Source organism: Mus caroli, unplaced genomic scaffold, assembly GCF_978045245.1.
Source record: "Mus caroli unplaced genomic scaffold, Mus_caroli_1 scaffold_6, whole genome shotgun sequence".
NCBI classification, from domain to species: Eukaryota; Metazoa; Chordata; class Mammalia; order Rodentia; family Muridae; genus Mus; species Mus caroli.
This window is the reverse complement of record NW_028227261.1, coordinates 27266532-27282690: the sequence shown is the minus strand read 5'-3', so window position 1 is coordinate 27282690 and position 16159 is coordinate 27266532. Positions and strand designations below refer to the sequence as shown.

The 16159-nt window shown below is 45.3% G+C and overlaps 1 protein-coding gene across 1 annotated transcript in view; it reads left to right on the top strand.

Annotated features, from left to right (window-relative positions):
* Snrnp40 (small nuclear ribonucleoprotein U5 subunit 40) overlaps window positions 1-14911 on the top strand; it is a 28587-nt gene extending 13676 nt beyond the window's left edge. The window contains exons 5-10 of the mRNA XM_021159454.3: window positions 2478-2600; window positions 8298-8418; window positions 9375-9457; window positions 11012-11073; window positions 13560-13663; window positions 14539-14911. Coding sequence (XP_021015113.2) covers window positions 2478-2600; window positions 8298-8418; window positions 9375-9457; window positions 11012-11073; window positions 13560-13663; window positions 14539-14588 — 543 coding nt within the window. The 3' untranslated portion in view covers window positions 14589-14911. The remainder of the gene's footprint in view (window positions 1-2477; window positions 2601-8297; window positions 8419-9374; window positions 9458-11011; window positions 11074-13559; window positions 13664-14538) is intronic.
* The last annotated feature ends 1248 nt before the right edge of the window (window positions 14912-16159 follow it).

The window sequence follows — 16159 nt, the reverse complement described above, 5'->3', positions numbered from 1 at the left end:
GGGTTTTGTTTGTTTTGATTTTTTTTTTTAAGCATATTCTCTATGTAGCCCCAGCTGTCCTGGAACTCACTATATAGACCAGGCTGGCCTCAACACAGGGTCCTGCCAGCCTCTGCAGTGTACTACCATGCCAGAGTAACTGTTTTTATTTGCATTTCTTTTTTTAAACTATCGTGTTGAGCTTTTCATGTTCTTTTGCTGTGGGTTGGGCTTTGTGCTGCCTAGTTTTCTGTCAGCTTGACACAGCTAGAGTCATTTGGAAAGGGAGGCTTGGTTGAGCAGATGTCCTTGGGAAGTGTGCCTGTAGGCAGCCTGTGGGGTATAGCTCCTTGATTGATGACGAGGCCTTGCCTCCATGTTCCCAAGCTGCTTGGGATCCTGCCCTGCTTTCCTTACTGATGAACAACTACCAGGAAACATAAACTGACACGAACCTCTGCAGGTTGCTTTTATCACAGCAACAGAAACCCTGACTACGGCGGTTCTTTTGTTTTGAGGCAGGGCCTCAGCTAGGCCACCCCAACCCCACCTTGCACTGTACTAACTTTTCTTCCTGCCTCCACCTCCTCAGGATGTGTGGGGTGCATGCCTGTGCTACACTCACACAGGTGAAAGCCACAGGTCAGCTTTCAGGGTTTTCCTCTTTTTCACCTACTCTGTGAGACAGTCTCTCACTGACCTGGAGCTCATCTGTTGAGCAACTGTAGCCAACTGCAAGCCTTGTGATCCTGCACCATCTCCCCAGCACTGGGCACTGCCCTGCCAGCTTGCTCCTGGGTCTTGGGGGTCTATCTGAACCCAAGTGCTCAGGTATCTAGCAAACACTTTTTTTAATCTAGCCTTTTTAAATTTTTCACCTGTTTGTGTACTGGGGGAGGTGGGGCATGCATACCATGCTGTGCATGTGGAGGCCAGAGAACAGCTTGGAGGAGTCAGTTCTATCCTACTGTGTGGGCCGCAGGGATCAGACGCAGGTCCTCAGGCTTGCTGACAAGCAGCGTTACCTGCTGAGTAACGCTGCTCTTACAGCCCTCTTGGGGGTTTGATCTCACTCTGGCCCTAGTGTTCTGACCTAGGATACTCTCTGGTCTTACTGGTCCATATCCCATCTCTTGTTTATTCCATATTTACCAGTACTAAAATACCGTGGTACACATGCCACAGCTTGCCTCAGAGTCTTTTGTTAAAGTGAAAATAAGCAATGTGTACCATCAGTTGATTTGCTGTTTGTATTGTGTGAGTCTTATATGCATATATGTGTCTCAAAATTAAGGTGACGACCAGTAGAGGGCATGCATCCTTACACACATGTGTATTCAGACACACACAAGCACATATGCACTTGCACTGTTTTTTCAAGCTTTGGGAGGTTTTTGAAGGGGATGGTTTTTTGGTTTGGTTTGTTGGGTTTTTTTTCTTTTTAATTCAGGTATTTGAACAGGCTGCTGTGTGGCCTAGAGAGCCTCAAACTCTTGAGCTTAAGCAGTTGGCTTCCTTCAGCCTTTCAGAAGCTGAGAACATAGGTACACATTGTTTATTCACACTTTAACAAAAGGTCTGAGCTTAGCTGTGGCATGTGTCTTTGGTACCAGCTACTTGGGGGTGGGGGCCTGAGACAATAGGAATCCTTGAGGCCAGGAGTTTGGGGCCCTATGTAGCAAACTGTCTCCTTAGAAAGACAGAGAGTGAAAATATTACTAAAATGACTTGTTCCAGCAGCCTTCCATTGTGTGAGAAACTGTGATCTCACTTCATGGGCTACTCTTGTTTCATAATGAAAGCACTGAGGATGCTGTGAGATCAAAACAGTGTAGTTACAACCTTGCTAAGTCTGCATCATCTGGCGTTGCTGATGGAATGCAGAGAACGGTTTAGAAACTTAGCTGAACACACACGGTCCTCTTTCTTTAGCAAGCAGGAGGAACAGTTTGGGCATCATCTAGGTCTTATTTGTTCCTGACACTTACTTATATATGGTTTGTCTTTACGTTTTACATACTGGTTTTGTTTGTTTAAGATTTATTTATATTTATTTTATGTGTATAGGTTTGTTGTCTGCATGTCTGTCTGTCTGCACCACTTGCATGACTGATGCCTTTGGAAACCAGAAGAGGGAGTCAGATCCTTTGGAATTGGCTGCTATATGGGAGCAGGGAATCATACGTGGGTCCTCTGGAAGAGCAGCCAGTGTTCTTAATCACTGAGCCATCTCTCCATCCCATGTTCTGTTTATTTGAAAGTTTATCAGACATGTGGCCTTGTGGGCAAGCTTGGCTGTTTAGCAATTTGCTATACTAGCTTGGGTGGGAAGGAGGTAGCGTGGTGGACTTTGGTTTCAGGTGAGGAAGAGCTGCACTGTGGAGCATTAGCAAGAGTGTAGTGTCTCCTGCTCATCTGAGGCTGAGTGGAGGATGCGCTGTGCCTGCTGTGGCTGCCCTGAGAACGGTGTTACTTACGGTGCTTGTTTTCTGCTTTAGCTTTGGGACATCCGGAAGAAAGCAGCTGTCCAGACATTTCAGAACACGTACCAGGTGTTGGCTGTGACCTTCAATGACACAAGTGACCAGATTATCTCTGGTGGAATAGACAATGACATCAAGGTATATTTGTTTATCTTTCACCTATATATCAGAAGCTACTCTTTTTTTAAATGTTGAAACCGCAAGAGGTTGGCACTTAATGACAACTAAAAGGAAGAAAGTGAAATTTACTTTCTTTCTGTGCTGTTCTAATCCTAAGTAAAGGTTGCATATAATAAATAAATAAATGTACTTCTCTTGCTCTGTCCTCTCGCTCCCACGCCCCCCCACCCCCACCCCCCCCACACACACACACATGCTCATGTCTGGCCTCTACTCCTCTGCTCTGTCTTTCTCTGCCTTTCTCTGTCTCTACTGCCCTCTCAACTCCCCTCCCCATGCCCTGAATAAACTCTATTTATACTTTAAAAAATAAATGCTACCAAGGGTCAGGTGATTAGTATGAAGTGTGAAATCCTGGGTAGAGGGAACTGTGAAAAAGATAAGTGTATGGCCAGGCCTGGTGAACACTCATTCCTTTAACATCAGCACTCAGGAGGCAGAGGTAAATGGATCTCTAGGAGTTCAAAGCCAGCCTGGTCTATGTATTGAGTTCCCAGACAGAGTTACAAAGAGAGACCCTGTCTGAGAAGAGAAGAGAAGATTCATTCCCTGACTAGACATTGTTTATTCTATTGTTTATTTAAATTATACTTAATTTTGTATGCAAAGGGCATAAAACAATTTGCAGTCAGTTCCCTTCTACCCTCTGGGTCCTGGGGATTGACCTCAAACTATCAGATATGGTAGCAGGTGCCTTACCTACTGAGTCATCTCATCCTGCTAAAGACTTTGAAAACTGTTTTGAGCTCTCTGGTCTAATGACAGAGGGATTAGTTTGTGACTGTCTACCTTCATCCTTTCGTGTGGCTCTCTTTGACACTGTGGAAAGGAAGTTTCCTAAGCTTGTCCAAGAAGAGACAAAAGACATCAGAAAGGCCATGAGCGTTTGGTGGTACAGTATCACTTGGGCTTACAAGGAACTTGTCTTGGGTTCTAGACCCAGCCCTACCATTTTCTAGCGTTGTGATTGCCACCTAGTCTTCAGCTCCTTTAAGCCCCAGTTTTCTCGAGTGAGCTGCTAAGGTGGCGAAGACTCAGTGTCTCCCCATGGTGTTGGGAGGTTCAGCCCTAGACATGGCAAGTGCCAGTTTACAGGCAGTTCTGGGGCTGCACTTGCTGTCTGCCTCTGCATCTGCCTATTTTGAGTCTGTGAGGAGCTCAGAGACTATCTTGCCCCCAACCCCTCTCTCCTTTGCTTTTACACACGTGCCCACACAGGCATCTTATGTAGCCCAGGCTTCAGATCTGAGTCAAGCTTTGTATGTAGTTGAGGATGTCCTTCCCTGCTCCTCTTAGTAGAGACAGCCATGATGAAATGCCAAGAAAAAAAAAATAGATGGCTGTAGCTGCAGTTCAAAGGGTAGAGTGCTTCCATGGCATGCACAAAGCCCTGAACTTTATCTCCAGCTTCAAATACAACTGGGGGGTGAGGCCTGCCAGCAATCCAAGCAGTTGAGAGGTAGACATAAGATCAGAGGACGCCCTTCAACATCGTGTTGCGGTCACTCTGGATTATACCTTCACAACAGTACATCGTGAAGGAAGTTGGTGGTGGAGATGGTGATGGTAACATTGTCTCCAGTATGTGAAGAGTAGACAGACAGACAGAACCCAGAGTTTGGATCCACAGTCATACGCAAATTTATAAAAAGCACTTTGAAAAGTTTTCGGTACTATTTAATTTCTTCCTTCCCTTTCATTCTTCAGTTCCTTGTCCCCTGGTTGTTTCTAATAGCGGGACCTCTGCTACTGTGGATCTATAGCTGCAGTTCTTTGAAAGGTCACCTGTGATGGTTAGTATTGTCTCCTTGACAGGTGGGTCTAGAATCTCCTGGGAGACTAATTTCTGGGCATGCCTGTGAGCGATTGAAGGATTGGTCACTGTAATGTAGGGTACCATTCCCTGGGTCTCAGCCTGCAGGTAAAGAAGCTAGCAAGCTGAGCACCAGCATCCTTGCTCTCTGCTTTCTGACTGCTGACACATTGCAACCAGTTGTCTCATGTCCCTCACTCCCTCACTGGGAGTACCCTCAGATCAGGAGCCAGATTAACCCTTCTGAAAATTCCTTTTGTCCTGTTAGTTTTACCAAGCAACAGGAAAGTAGCTAAGACATGACCTGTTACCATTCCAGAGGCAAGGGATATAAATTTACTCCCTCATGGCCATGTGGTGAAAGGAGAGAGCTGACTTCTGTAAGCTGTCCTCTCACCTCCATGAGTGTGGGCACCCTCTCCAAATAAATGAATAAATACATGTAATGCTAATTTGGTATGTACTTATTTTATGTTAGTGCTTGGGCTGGAGAGATGGCTCAGTGGTTAAGAACTCTGGCTGGTCTTCCAGAGGTCCTGAGTTCAATTCCCAGCAACCACATGGTGGCTCAACCATCTGTAACAGGATCTGATGCCCTCTTCTGGCCTGCAGGTGTACATGCAGGCAGAGTGCTATACACACCGTTTAAGAGATGTTAATGCTTACCTAGATAGTGGCTCACATCTATAGTCTATAGTGCTAGCCCAGGGAGGCTAGGGCAAGAGGCTCACAAGCTTGAGAGCAGCCTGGACAACATAATAAGACCTTATCTCCAAAAGAAAACAAAAAACTGGTATGTAACCAGAGATGGCTCGGTGATTAAGAGCACTGGCTGTTCTTCCAGAGGACCCAGGTTGACTTCTCAGCGCCCACAGGGTAGCTCTCAACTGTTTATAACTCCCGTTCCAGGGGATCTGACTCCCTCACACAGACATGCATGTAGGTAGAACTATTGGATATAAAATAAAAATAAATAAACTACAGATAACCAGAGTGTAGGACAGTTTCCACCCAAAAAAAGTTTACATTGTGCCCTTTATGCCGTGTCCCATCCTAATGTCTATCAGCCATTGTGTCTGTCCTGTACTTCCTTTTCCATATATGGAGTATATGAGTGTGTACCTTTGCGGGGACTGGCTTCTTTTTAGTTAAGCTACAAGAATTTGATTCTTCTATCTATACCACAAGGACAGACAGACAGGCTTAGAACCATCTCGTGTTAATGACATCTTCTGACTACAAACAACATGACTGCTGCTGCTGGTAGTCTATGAACCTTGTTTAGTATAGGTCTGAGGTCTGTCAGGTCCTTGTGTATCAGTTTCCTATCTTCTCGGAAGACAGCACGTTATACCTTCTTGTAGGGCAGGTTCTTTGCAGAGAGTAAGTCCTTGCCATTGAATGTTGATCTGTGCCAGTTTTGCTTTGAAATTTGAACTTATCTCAAATATGAGGAATGTACAAATATAGTCCAAGAATATTGCATTTAAATTTAGCTCTGTATTCTAGAATATCCTTCCTGTGTTTCTGGAAAGCATCCTGATTCTCATAGCCATGCACTCTTATCTTTCTAAGCTAAGTCTTCTGGTTTGGGGATCACAGTAAATCTGTACCTCTGACTGGCCTTGAACTCTAGATAGTTCTCTGCCTCTGCTTCTTTTTTTTTTTTTGGTTTTTTTCGAGACAGGGTTTCTCTGTATAGCCCTGGCTGTCCTGGAACTCACTTTGTAGACCAGGCTGGCCTCGAACTCAGCCTGCCTCTGCCTCCCGAGTGCTGGGATTAAAGGCATGCGCCACCACGCCGGCTCTGCCTCTGCTTCTTGATCCTGAGATTAAAGGTGTTCACCACCACACCCAACTTGTTTTGTTTGTTTAGTAGGTAGGTTCTGACACTTGCACCTTCCTACCTGCACCTTCTGAGAGCTAGCGTTACAGACATACATTTAAACACTCAGTGGGTTTGTATGTGCATGCGTGTGTGCGTACATGTGTATATGCATCCTCCGGAGGCAGAAGAGAGTACCTGAACCCTTAGAGCTAAGTTATCTTGTGGCTGCTAGCCCCCCAGTGGGGTACTCTGGAACAGTGCCTGCTTTTAACCGCTGCATTTTAACCCCTCCAGCCCCACTATTCAGATTTCTTACATCATACATGCATTACCCAACTTCTTTCTGAAAAAAAGTAATTGCCTTCATTTAGGAGATGTTAGTTATTTTATTCATTTAGAAAAATTACATGACAGTATTAAATGAAGTTTTTTGTGATACCAATGACCTTCACAAAATGGCTAATCTTTTTTCTTGTGACATCCAGGCTATTTTTGTTAGTGTTAATGTTGATTTTTACATATTTGCTTAATCGCCTATTATGTAAATATTTTTATATTTTGGCTTGAGTTATTTTTAGGAAATGCTCAATAATATTTAGAGCCTGCCATGTCCCAGGCATATGCAAAGCATTCTTATTTGTAATCTTTAGAATGGAAGAGCACTTGCCTGGTCTGCCTGAGCCCCTAGGTTCAATCTCTAGCACCACAAAACATATAAAAAACAGACAGACATGTGCAGAAGATGTAGATACTGTTGAGACTGAGATGTGCTTCACTGGTGCTGCACAGAACCCTGGACTTTAACCTCAGCTACAACAAACAGCAAAGGACAGGCACCTACATATTCTGTGTTTGTCTGCAGAGGAGGCTCAGAAGGGTTCTTTGCATAAATATGCTTTTCCTTTTCTTTTCTACATGTATGTGTGCATATACACATGTGTATGCACTGCTTCTATATTCATATATGTGACATAAGATGGAAAATCTTACACAGTGTTTCCAGTTTCTTGTTTACGTTATATAATAATTTCTTTCGGGCATTGTGTTCATTTTGTCTCATTGTCAGTTTTCCCGAGTGTCCCTGGTTGGCCTGGAACTCCCCGCAGTTCTGCATGTTTCCCAGGTGATGCTCCTGAATACGCCACTGTGCCCAGCCTTTCGCACTTTTATTAGTATGAGGTTTTTTTAATTTTGTTTTGAAACAAAAGTACATTATATAGTTCAGAGTATCCTTGTTTTTGATCCTTCTGCCTCTCCCCACAAGGTATGCTCTTGACTTGGAGTGGGGGTGAAATGGTCTCATGGCCAAGTTACTCTGGAACTCTGTGGTGTTCAAATTGATTTCAAAGTCCTCCTTCATCTGCTTCCTGAGTGCTGGAATGAGACATAAACCACTAAGCTGCCATCTGGTTTTATGTAGGTTTTTTTCTCATTTCTTAGATTTTTTAATTTTAAATGATGTATATGGATGTTTTGCCTCTGTGTGCGTGTGCGCGAGTCAAGTACCAAAAGAGGCCACTGGATCCCCCTTGGAATGATAATTACAGTCAGTGACCCGCTGTGTCGATGGTGGAAACCAAACCCAGATCCTACACAAGATCAGCAAACATCCTGACCCTCTGAGCCTCGCCTCTACAGACTCATTTTGTTTGTGGTCTGTTTGTTACTGTTTTTAAGGCAAGGTCTCTCTCTGTAGCCCTGTTTGTTCTGGATTGGCTATGTAAACCAGGCTGGTCATGAACTCAATGGAGATCTGTCTATCTCTGCCTCCCAAGTGCTGATTAGAGTCCTGAGCCACCATGTCTGTCCCAGCTTCTCTGCTGTTTTTCTCATTCCTTTCTTTCCTTTTCTGGGACAGTGTCTATGTCACTCTAGCTATCCTGGTGCTTACTATGTAGACCAGGCTGGTCTCAAAATCACAGAGAGCTGGGATTAAAGGTGTCTGCCACCATACCTGGCCTTTCTCTGCTGTTTTTCAGTTTGAATCCTGAATGAAGTTTTGCATTTTTTACAGGTCTGGGACCTACGCCAAAACAAGTTAACCTACACCATGAGAGGCCATGCGGACTCTGTAACTGGCCTGAGCTTGAGTTCTGAAGGCTCGTATCTCCTGTCCAATGCAATGGACAACACAGGTAACTTTGGACAGCAGCTCTTCTGGGGCCTTTAGCATTAACTGTGTGCGGTGGGAAGTGGTGCTGCTGCTCAGCTAGTTAAGCTGCCGGCCATCAAACGTGATTGCTTGAGTTTGAGCCTTGCCTCTGCTCCCGAGTGCTGGGATTAAAGGCTTGTGCCACCACGCCTGGCCCAACAAGTCTTCCTAAGCACTGGGCTGGCTCTGTAGCCCCAGGCCTTTTTTTTTTTTTTTTTAACTTTTTTTCCCCAAGATTTATTTATTTTATTAATATGATTACACTATAGCTGTCTTCAGACACACCAGAGCAAGGCATCAAATCCCATTGCAGATAGTTTTGAGCCATCATGTGGTTGCTGGGATTGAACTCAGGACCTCTAGAAGAGCAGTCATTGCTTTTAACCCCTGAGGCATCTCTCCAGCCCAGAACTTTTTTTTAGTTAAAAAAAACTGATTGCCATATTTAAACTTTGATGGACATGACTCTGTCAGAGAAATCATTTGGGAAATATTTCTTTGACTTTGGGTTTTCTAAGATCCAGGCAGACCTTAAAGTCAAATTTGCATTGAGCATCTTGCTTCACTCCCCACCGCCCAAAAATGGTGTGTTTTTGAATGCCTGTGCAAATGCGTGCGTGTATGCATGTATGTGTGCGTGTGTCAGACAGACAGATTTAACTGTATTCTGCTGCAAATCCCCAACTGTTTCTCATCGGTCCCTCCTACTTCTTCAGCTCTCCTCTGTGCCCTTAGCTTAATGAGAAGGACCGACCGTCATGGTGGCCCGAGCTTTAGTGTAGATTGTTCCCACTGGGAGAAGGAAAGAAGGAGCCTTCGCAGTTAGTATTGTGTCCTGTTGGGCAGTCCTCCTCCCCCAGAAGACAGTTTTGTTATTGACGTGGAAGCTGCTGGCCCTGGTTGTATTTGCTGCTTGACTGGTTTGGATTTGCTTTGTAGTTCGTGTCTGGGATGTCCGGCCATTTGCTCCCAAAGAGAGATGTGTGAAGATATTTCAAGGAAATGTCCACAACTTTGAAAAGGTGAGTAGGGCTTGCCACAGGGGTTGGTTTTACTGTGCGTTTGATTTGAAGAAACATTTAAAGCGGTGCTCAGGATAGAGTTGTTGACTCACTAAGAATGATTTAATTTTTTTTTTTTTTTTTTTTTGAGACAGGGTTTCTCTGTATAGCCCTGGATGTCCTGGAACTCACTTTGTAGACCAGGCTGGCCTCGAACTCAGAAATCCGCCTGCCTCTGCCTCACAAGGGCTGGGATTAAAGGCGTGCGCCACCACTGCCCAGCTATGATTTAATTCTTCATCAAAGCTGCCCTTCCTCCTGACCAACTTCCCATGTGCTCAGATTACAGGAGCTGCCCCCAGGCCTGGCTCACAGTTCTTTTAGCCAGAAGTAAAATTAGTGTGGTGTATTAAGAAAAGACAATCTCACAGATAGCCAGCTCTGGGGCCCATTCTCATTCATTCCTAGACTTCTAACTTCAGTACCTCCCTGACCGGGCATTCATTCCTGGCCTTTAATTCCTTGAGAATCTCAATCTGTGGCCCAGGCCCCCGTCGCTGTTACCCAGATACCAGCTGTTAGAGCTCAGGGTCTGTATCTGTTCCCCTTACATGGAGACGGCTCGAGTTCAGGAGCTTTTTCTCTAGCCCTCAGGTGTCCCAGGCAGCTCCTTTGGAGACAGCTTCTCTGTCGAGAGCTTGTTAGAGATGTCAGTGGCTTCCCTTCAGGAGCTTACCAATACTGCTTTACTTTATAAATGAATTTTATTTCTGTTGTGTTTGGTGGGGTTTTGTTGTTGTTGTTTGTTTTTCTTCTTCAAGATAAATAGCAAAGAAAAATAAAAACAAGATAATTTTTTTAAAATATTTTAATAGAATCAAGGTAGATGGAGCTAAGGGAGCCTTCATTTAAAGGCAGAACAAATTTTTGTCGACAGATTTGTTCTTAATAACTAGATTAAGCATCTCTGCATCTAGTGTTTATGTGTTATAAAATTACAAAGCAGGCTGGAGAGTTGCCTCAGCAGTTAAAAGCACTGGCTGCCCTCGCAGAGGACCAGGGTTTGCTTCCTGGTAACCACAGAGCAGCTCACAATTGTCTGTAATGCCACTTCCAGGGGATGTGATGCCTGTATGGACTCCTCAGTCACACATGTGGTGCCCAAACATACTTGCAGATAAATCACCTAAAATAATACACTTAGATTAATAATAAATAAGGAAAACCAGGCCATAGTGGCTCATGCTTTGATTCCCCCAGCACTCGAGAGGCAGAGGCAGGCAGATCTTTATGAGTTTGTGGCCAGCCTGGTCTACAGAGCAAATTCTAGGACAGTCAGGGATGTTGTTACACAGAAAAACCCTGTCTAGAAAAACCAATAAATAAATAAAAATTTTTTTTTTTTTAGAAATAAGATAAATATTTAAAGACAAATAAATGAAATTACAAAGCATGCTGTTTTGAGTAGCAGTGTGAGGGCTGACAACAGTCTGGTAGGAAATGAAGTCAGTTGACCTTTGTGCAGCAAGAAGAGTTTGGCACATTGATTGTTCATGGGTTTTCTGTTCATTCCAGAACCTCCTGAGATGTTCCTGGTCCCCAGATGGAAGCAAGATAGCAGCTGGCTCAGCAGACAGGTAAGGATCTCTCGGTGTAAGGTGGGATCGGAGTGGCTGTGTGGGCCACACATCTAACGCCTGAGTGTGAAGGCAATGGGTACAGCTGCCCACGTGACTGAGGGCCTCTCAGAGATGAAACCATATGAAGATAAAGGGTTATTATAACACATGTTAGACAAACAGAGTTTTCTGTTTGTTTTTAGGCCTAGAGAGTTGACTGTGTTTATATCTGTTGGAGACTCGTGATCTTCCCAGTGTCTCTGCTTTCTTCGCATCATCCATACATTAAAGGCTGTCCTCTCATGCCTCCCTCTCTGCTCTCTAGAGTGTCTACCCAGTAACCACTCTGCTACTTCTCTGAGCTATCCATGGTGCTCCCTCAGTGCTCCCTCCTCCCTTCCCCCCTCCCCCTTCCTCCCATGACACATTGCTCTTTGCTTCATATTTTAACTTTTATTAGTATTTTACCTCCTTACATTTAGCCAGACATGTTAGGACATTCCTGTGAATGGCTCTCACAATCAGAGGCGATCTTTTGACATCCTCTGTAAACCCAGGGTACTGCTAGTAGATGCTTGAATTCCGACTTGCTGTTTCAAGGATGAATTCCTAGGTCAGAGGTGACAATCAAATTCCACCCTCGTAGCCGGGCGTGGTGGCACACGCCTTTAATCCCAGCACTCAGGAGGCAGAGGCAGGCGGATTTCTGAGTTCGAGGACAGCCAGGGCTACACAGAGAAACTCTGTCTCGAAGGAAAAAAAAAAAAATTTCCACCCTTGTATCAACCCAACATTTGTTCATAGCTGCCAGTGTTAAAGATGACTCAGAGCCAGATCCAGGCTCAGTGGAAAGTGCCAACATCGCTGAGGAAAGTGGGCTCGGTAGCTTCCATCTCTGCCAAGTTACTAGACTTTCCTGAGTGTGGCTCAAGGCGTTATGTGAACGGGAAAGAGGGCAGATTCCCCTGTCAGATACAGGTTGGCTTTGGTGTCTGTGGTGCTGTGCACTTGGGAGGAAATCAGATGGAGTAGGGATTCTGAGTGCCAAGGACAGAGATTGTCCATGACTCCTGGAGGTTCAGTGTAGAGGCCTGTAAGCAGAGCTCTTCCCCAGCTCATAGCTTTCAGCACAGCTCAGGGTTCCCTTTGGGAACATGCTTAGAAACTTTTTTGGTTTTGTTTGTTTCAAGACAAGGTCTCGTTATGTATTTCTGGTTGTTTTCAAACTCACTGTGTACACCGAGCTGGCCTTGAACTCAGAGCAGGAATATGCTAGCATGCCCAGCTCACATCTGATTTATAATGTCTTCTCGCTCCTCTTCCTCCATACCAATCCTTAAAAGAGGACGCGTGGCTTGGTCAGAAGGAAAGCCTGCCTCCTTGCTGGGCTTGGCTGGATTTCACAGGCCACTCCGATAGCCTGAAGTCAGCAGTCAGTTCTGTTATATAAGTAGCCTGGATTCTACCAAATGGTAACATGCCCGAGTGTGGGGAGGACAAGAAACCCCTTTCAATTTAGCGTGTAATTGGCAGCCATGAGGCGCAAGCAAGGCCTTGAAGTAAACCCTTGGAGATCTAGGCTTATGCTGGTTTCTGCGAACTTGAGAGATAGTATCCAAATCAGAGAACCACTTTCCAGCTGTGCCTGGGTCTGGTGGGTTTCCCCTCTGCTCACAGATCACTTCCTTTTGTGCACTCTAACTTCTGCCGCCCTGTTAACAGGCACCAGCCAGGCAGGCCAAGAGGATTCAGGTCAACCACATGACTTCATGTGGTTCTAGCTGTATAGCACATATACTCATAATATCAATCATTAATCCTATGTGCCAGACACTTTGCATATATTCTCATTTTTCTCATAAAGCTATACTCTTTTTTGGTTTTTCGAGACAGGCTCGACAAATTAGATCTTATGTACCCCAGAGTGGCCTTTAAATTCCCTGTCCTGCAGCTGTTCCTACCAAGTGCTGGGTTTATAGGCATGTGCCAATATGCCCAACTATTCCAAATCTGCTACCCAGTTACTCTGGAGCCTACCCTGTGAGAGCATAGGATATAATTAATAAACCCTGATTATTTACTGAGTATAGAGGGGTTTAGAACATCTCACAGTGTGTCGTAGGCTGGCCTCAAACCCATAGTCCTCCTGGCTTCCCTCTTCCCAGTGCTGGGATTGCAGGTATGATCTTTCTGTAATTGCAGAATTCTGTAAATAGCATAATCAGTCATGGGCTGTATTAGTTTTGTTGAGACAGGGTTTCTCTGTGTAGCCCTGGCTGTCCTGGAACAAACTCTGTAGACCAGGCTGGCCTCAGACTCATAGAGATCCTAATGCTGGGATTAAAGGTGTGCATCACTGCTGCCCAGCCTCAGGTTTCTTGGTTTGAAGTTGGTGTAGTCCTAGTTTCTAAAGCTCAGAGCATCCTAGCTCAGTAACCAAGCATTTCCATTTTGCTTCCAGCCCACATGCTCTGACCCTCTGTGTTTGTTGTGGCATCTTGCAGGTTTGTGTACGTGTGGGACACCACAAGCCGAAGGGTCCTGTATAAGCTGCCTGGTCACGCTGGCTCCATCAATGAAGTGGCTTTCCACCCCGACGAGCCCATCAGTAAGTCTACATCTGCCCTAACTGCTCCAGATGGGAAGTGACCTCTCTCCAAGACCTTAGGGGTACAGAGGCAGGCAGGAGTCAGTTACGTAGATTCCAGTGTTAACACTTGGGTTTTGAGGGCTTATGGGGTGGGGGTGGGGCTGGGACAGGCGACCAAAAAGAAGGCAGTTGTCAGCATAGAGGAGACAGCAGTACTACACTAGCCTAACCGTTGCTTTTACATGAGTACTCAGATGGACCTAGAAGCCTTTTTAATTTTTCCAGGGTGGAGCCCTGGCTTTCTTCCTGCCTCTGCCTCCCAAGTGCTGAGATTAAAGATGTGCACCACCATTGCTAAGTCAAACTGAAAGTCTTTTTCTGCAGCTGGGGACTCACTATGTAGTCTTAGCTGATGCTCACTATCTGTCCCATGCTGGCCTCACTTGAGTAATCCTCCTACCTCAGCCTTCCAAATCCTAGGCTCTTCAGATGTGAACCCAACACTTAAACCACAGGAGGGGACCGCAGGGAGAGTCAGTATGAAGCAGTGTTAACAGTTTATTAAGAATGAGCCTGGGGCCTGGAGAGATGGCTCAGCGGTTAAGAGCACTGACTGCTCTTCCAGAGGTCTTAAGTTCAATTCCCAGCAACCACATGGTGACACAACCATCTGTAATGAGATTTGATGCCCTTTTCTGGTGCGTCTGAAGGAAAAAAAAAAAGAATGAGCCTGGAGGTTGGAGATATGGTTCAGTGATTAAAAGCACTGGCAGCTCTTCCAGAGGTCTTCCAAAGGCCATCTCACCAGCCCCACGATAGTCTCTTAACACAGGGCTCTAGAGCCCCGAGGATCCCCCAGCCTTCATTGTCTCCTCTCGCTCTTTCTCTCTCAGTCCTCTCAGCATCCAGTGACAAGAGGCTGTACATGGGTGAGATCCAGTGAAGATGGGGAATGGAAGGCTCCCGGCTCCCAGCCCTGAGGCTCAGACTGCGGAATTGGCCAGAGTCCGATGGTGTCTGGGCTGACCTGCCTCAGATGACCATCATTAGCAAGCAGCTGGAGGTGATGGCCGTATTCCAGCAACCACTTGTACCACACTCACCAGAACAACTGTGGCCTCTGGTACCGCCTGCCAGATTTCAGGGATTGCTTTCTTCTCTTTGAAAAATAAGATTCCTTCAGAAGGACAAACATTGGATTGATATTTCCTGTTTTTTTAATCTAGGCTGGAGACAGGGAATGTCAATTAAAATTTGTTAGTTGGATTTGTTTTCTGTTTTATTTTTAAATTGAGTAACTGGCTTGTATGATATTTCTTCCGGTGTTTGAGTCATTTTGTATTTGTATTAAAAATCCAAACAGATAACCTTTTTACAAAAACCTTGTGACTTGGATTATTGCTGTCTTATCTCTGAGGCATGACTGCTGTAAGTCAGCAAGCACACATCCAGGAGGTACAGTCCATTTGCATGGCAGTGGTGCGCCTTTTCGTGGAGCTCTGTTGGTAGGTTTCTTCACTCCTGTAAAAATGGTGTTCTGTAGCTGAGCAGTGGTGGCGCACACCTTTAATCCCAGCGCTTGGGAGGCAGAGGCAGGTGGATTTCTGAGTTTGAGGCCAGCCTGGTCTACAAAATGAGTTCCAGGACAGCCAGTGCTACACAGAGAAACCCTGTCTCGAAAAACCCGAACAAAAGAAAAAAATAAATAAAATGGCGTTTTGTAATTGTCGGGAGCAAATACTTCTCTGTAACTGGAAGCAGAGCATCCCAAAGGTCCACAAGGACCTGTGTCCTGTGTGGACACGTCTCTAACAAACCGGTCCTGGAGTAGATAGGAGTGTGGCAGCCCCAGCCAGTGCCCTTGGCCAGGATGCTGCTTCCTGAGCAGTGCACGAGAGATGGTGTCCGATGGGCTCTAGCCATGGCATTTTCCAGGGCTTTTTATGATCCTGCTTTCTTGTCTAACTTTCCTGCTCCAACAGATGTTGAGAAAGCTCTCATGGGTCTGCTACTAGAAACTTCTGTCTCAAAGCAGAAGTCTTCCTATCTGAGCATGTTTGGCTTTAGACTTTTAGCTTGTGATCTTAAATCATATTTATCCTAAGTTACAGAGAAGGTGCTACCCTGGGTTAAGAGCATAGTCAATCAACAAACACCTGTTATGTGACAGGCAAAGTCATCACTGCTGAGGACAGAGAAAGAAAGCATCCTGTCCTTGCCACCATGAGACGTGCACAGACCAGTAGAGAACATTGTCGGAAATAAACTGCTTTTTTTTTTTCAAGTGAGCACATGCCAGAGATTTATTTGACTTATTAATGAGGAAGCCAGCGGTATGGGAAGGCTCTCAGAGCAATTACGTGTAATACAGTGAATGAAGTTTGACTAAAGCACACTGGAAACACAGGAGGAAGCGATTTATTGTGCCTGCAAGAGGACAGGAAGCATCAGAGATGCTGTGGTTATGCTTGGATGGGGCAGAGGATGCAAGGAAGACTGTCTAAAAACAGACGC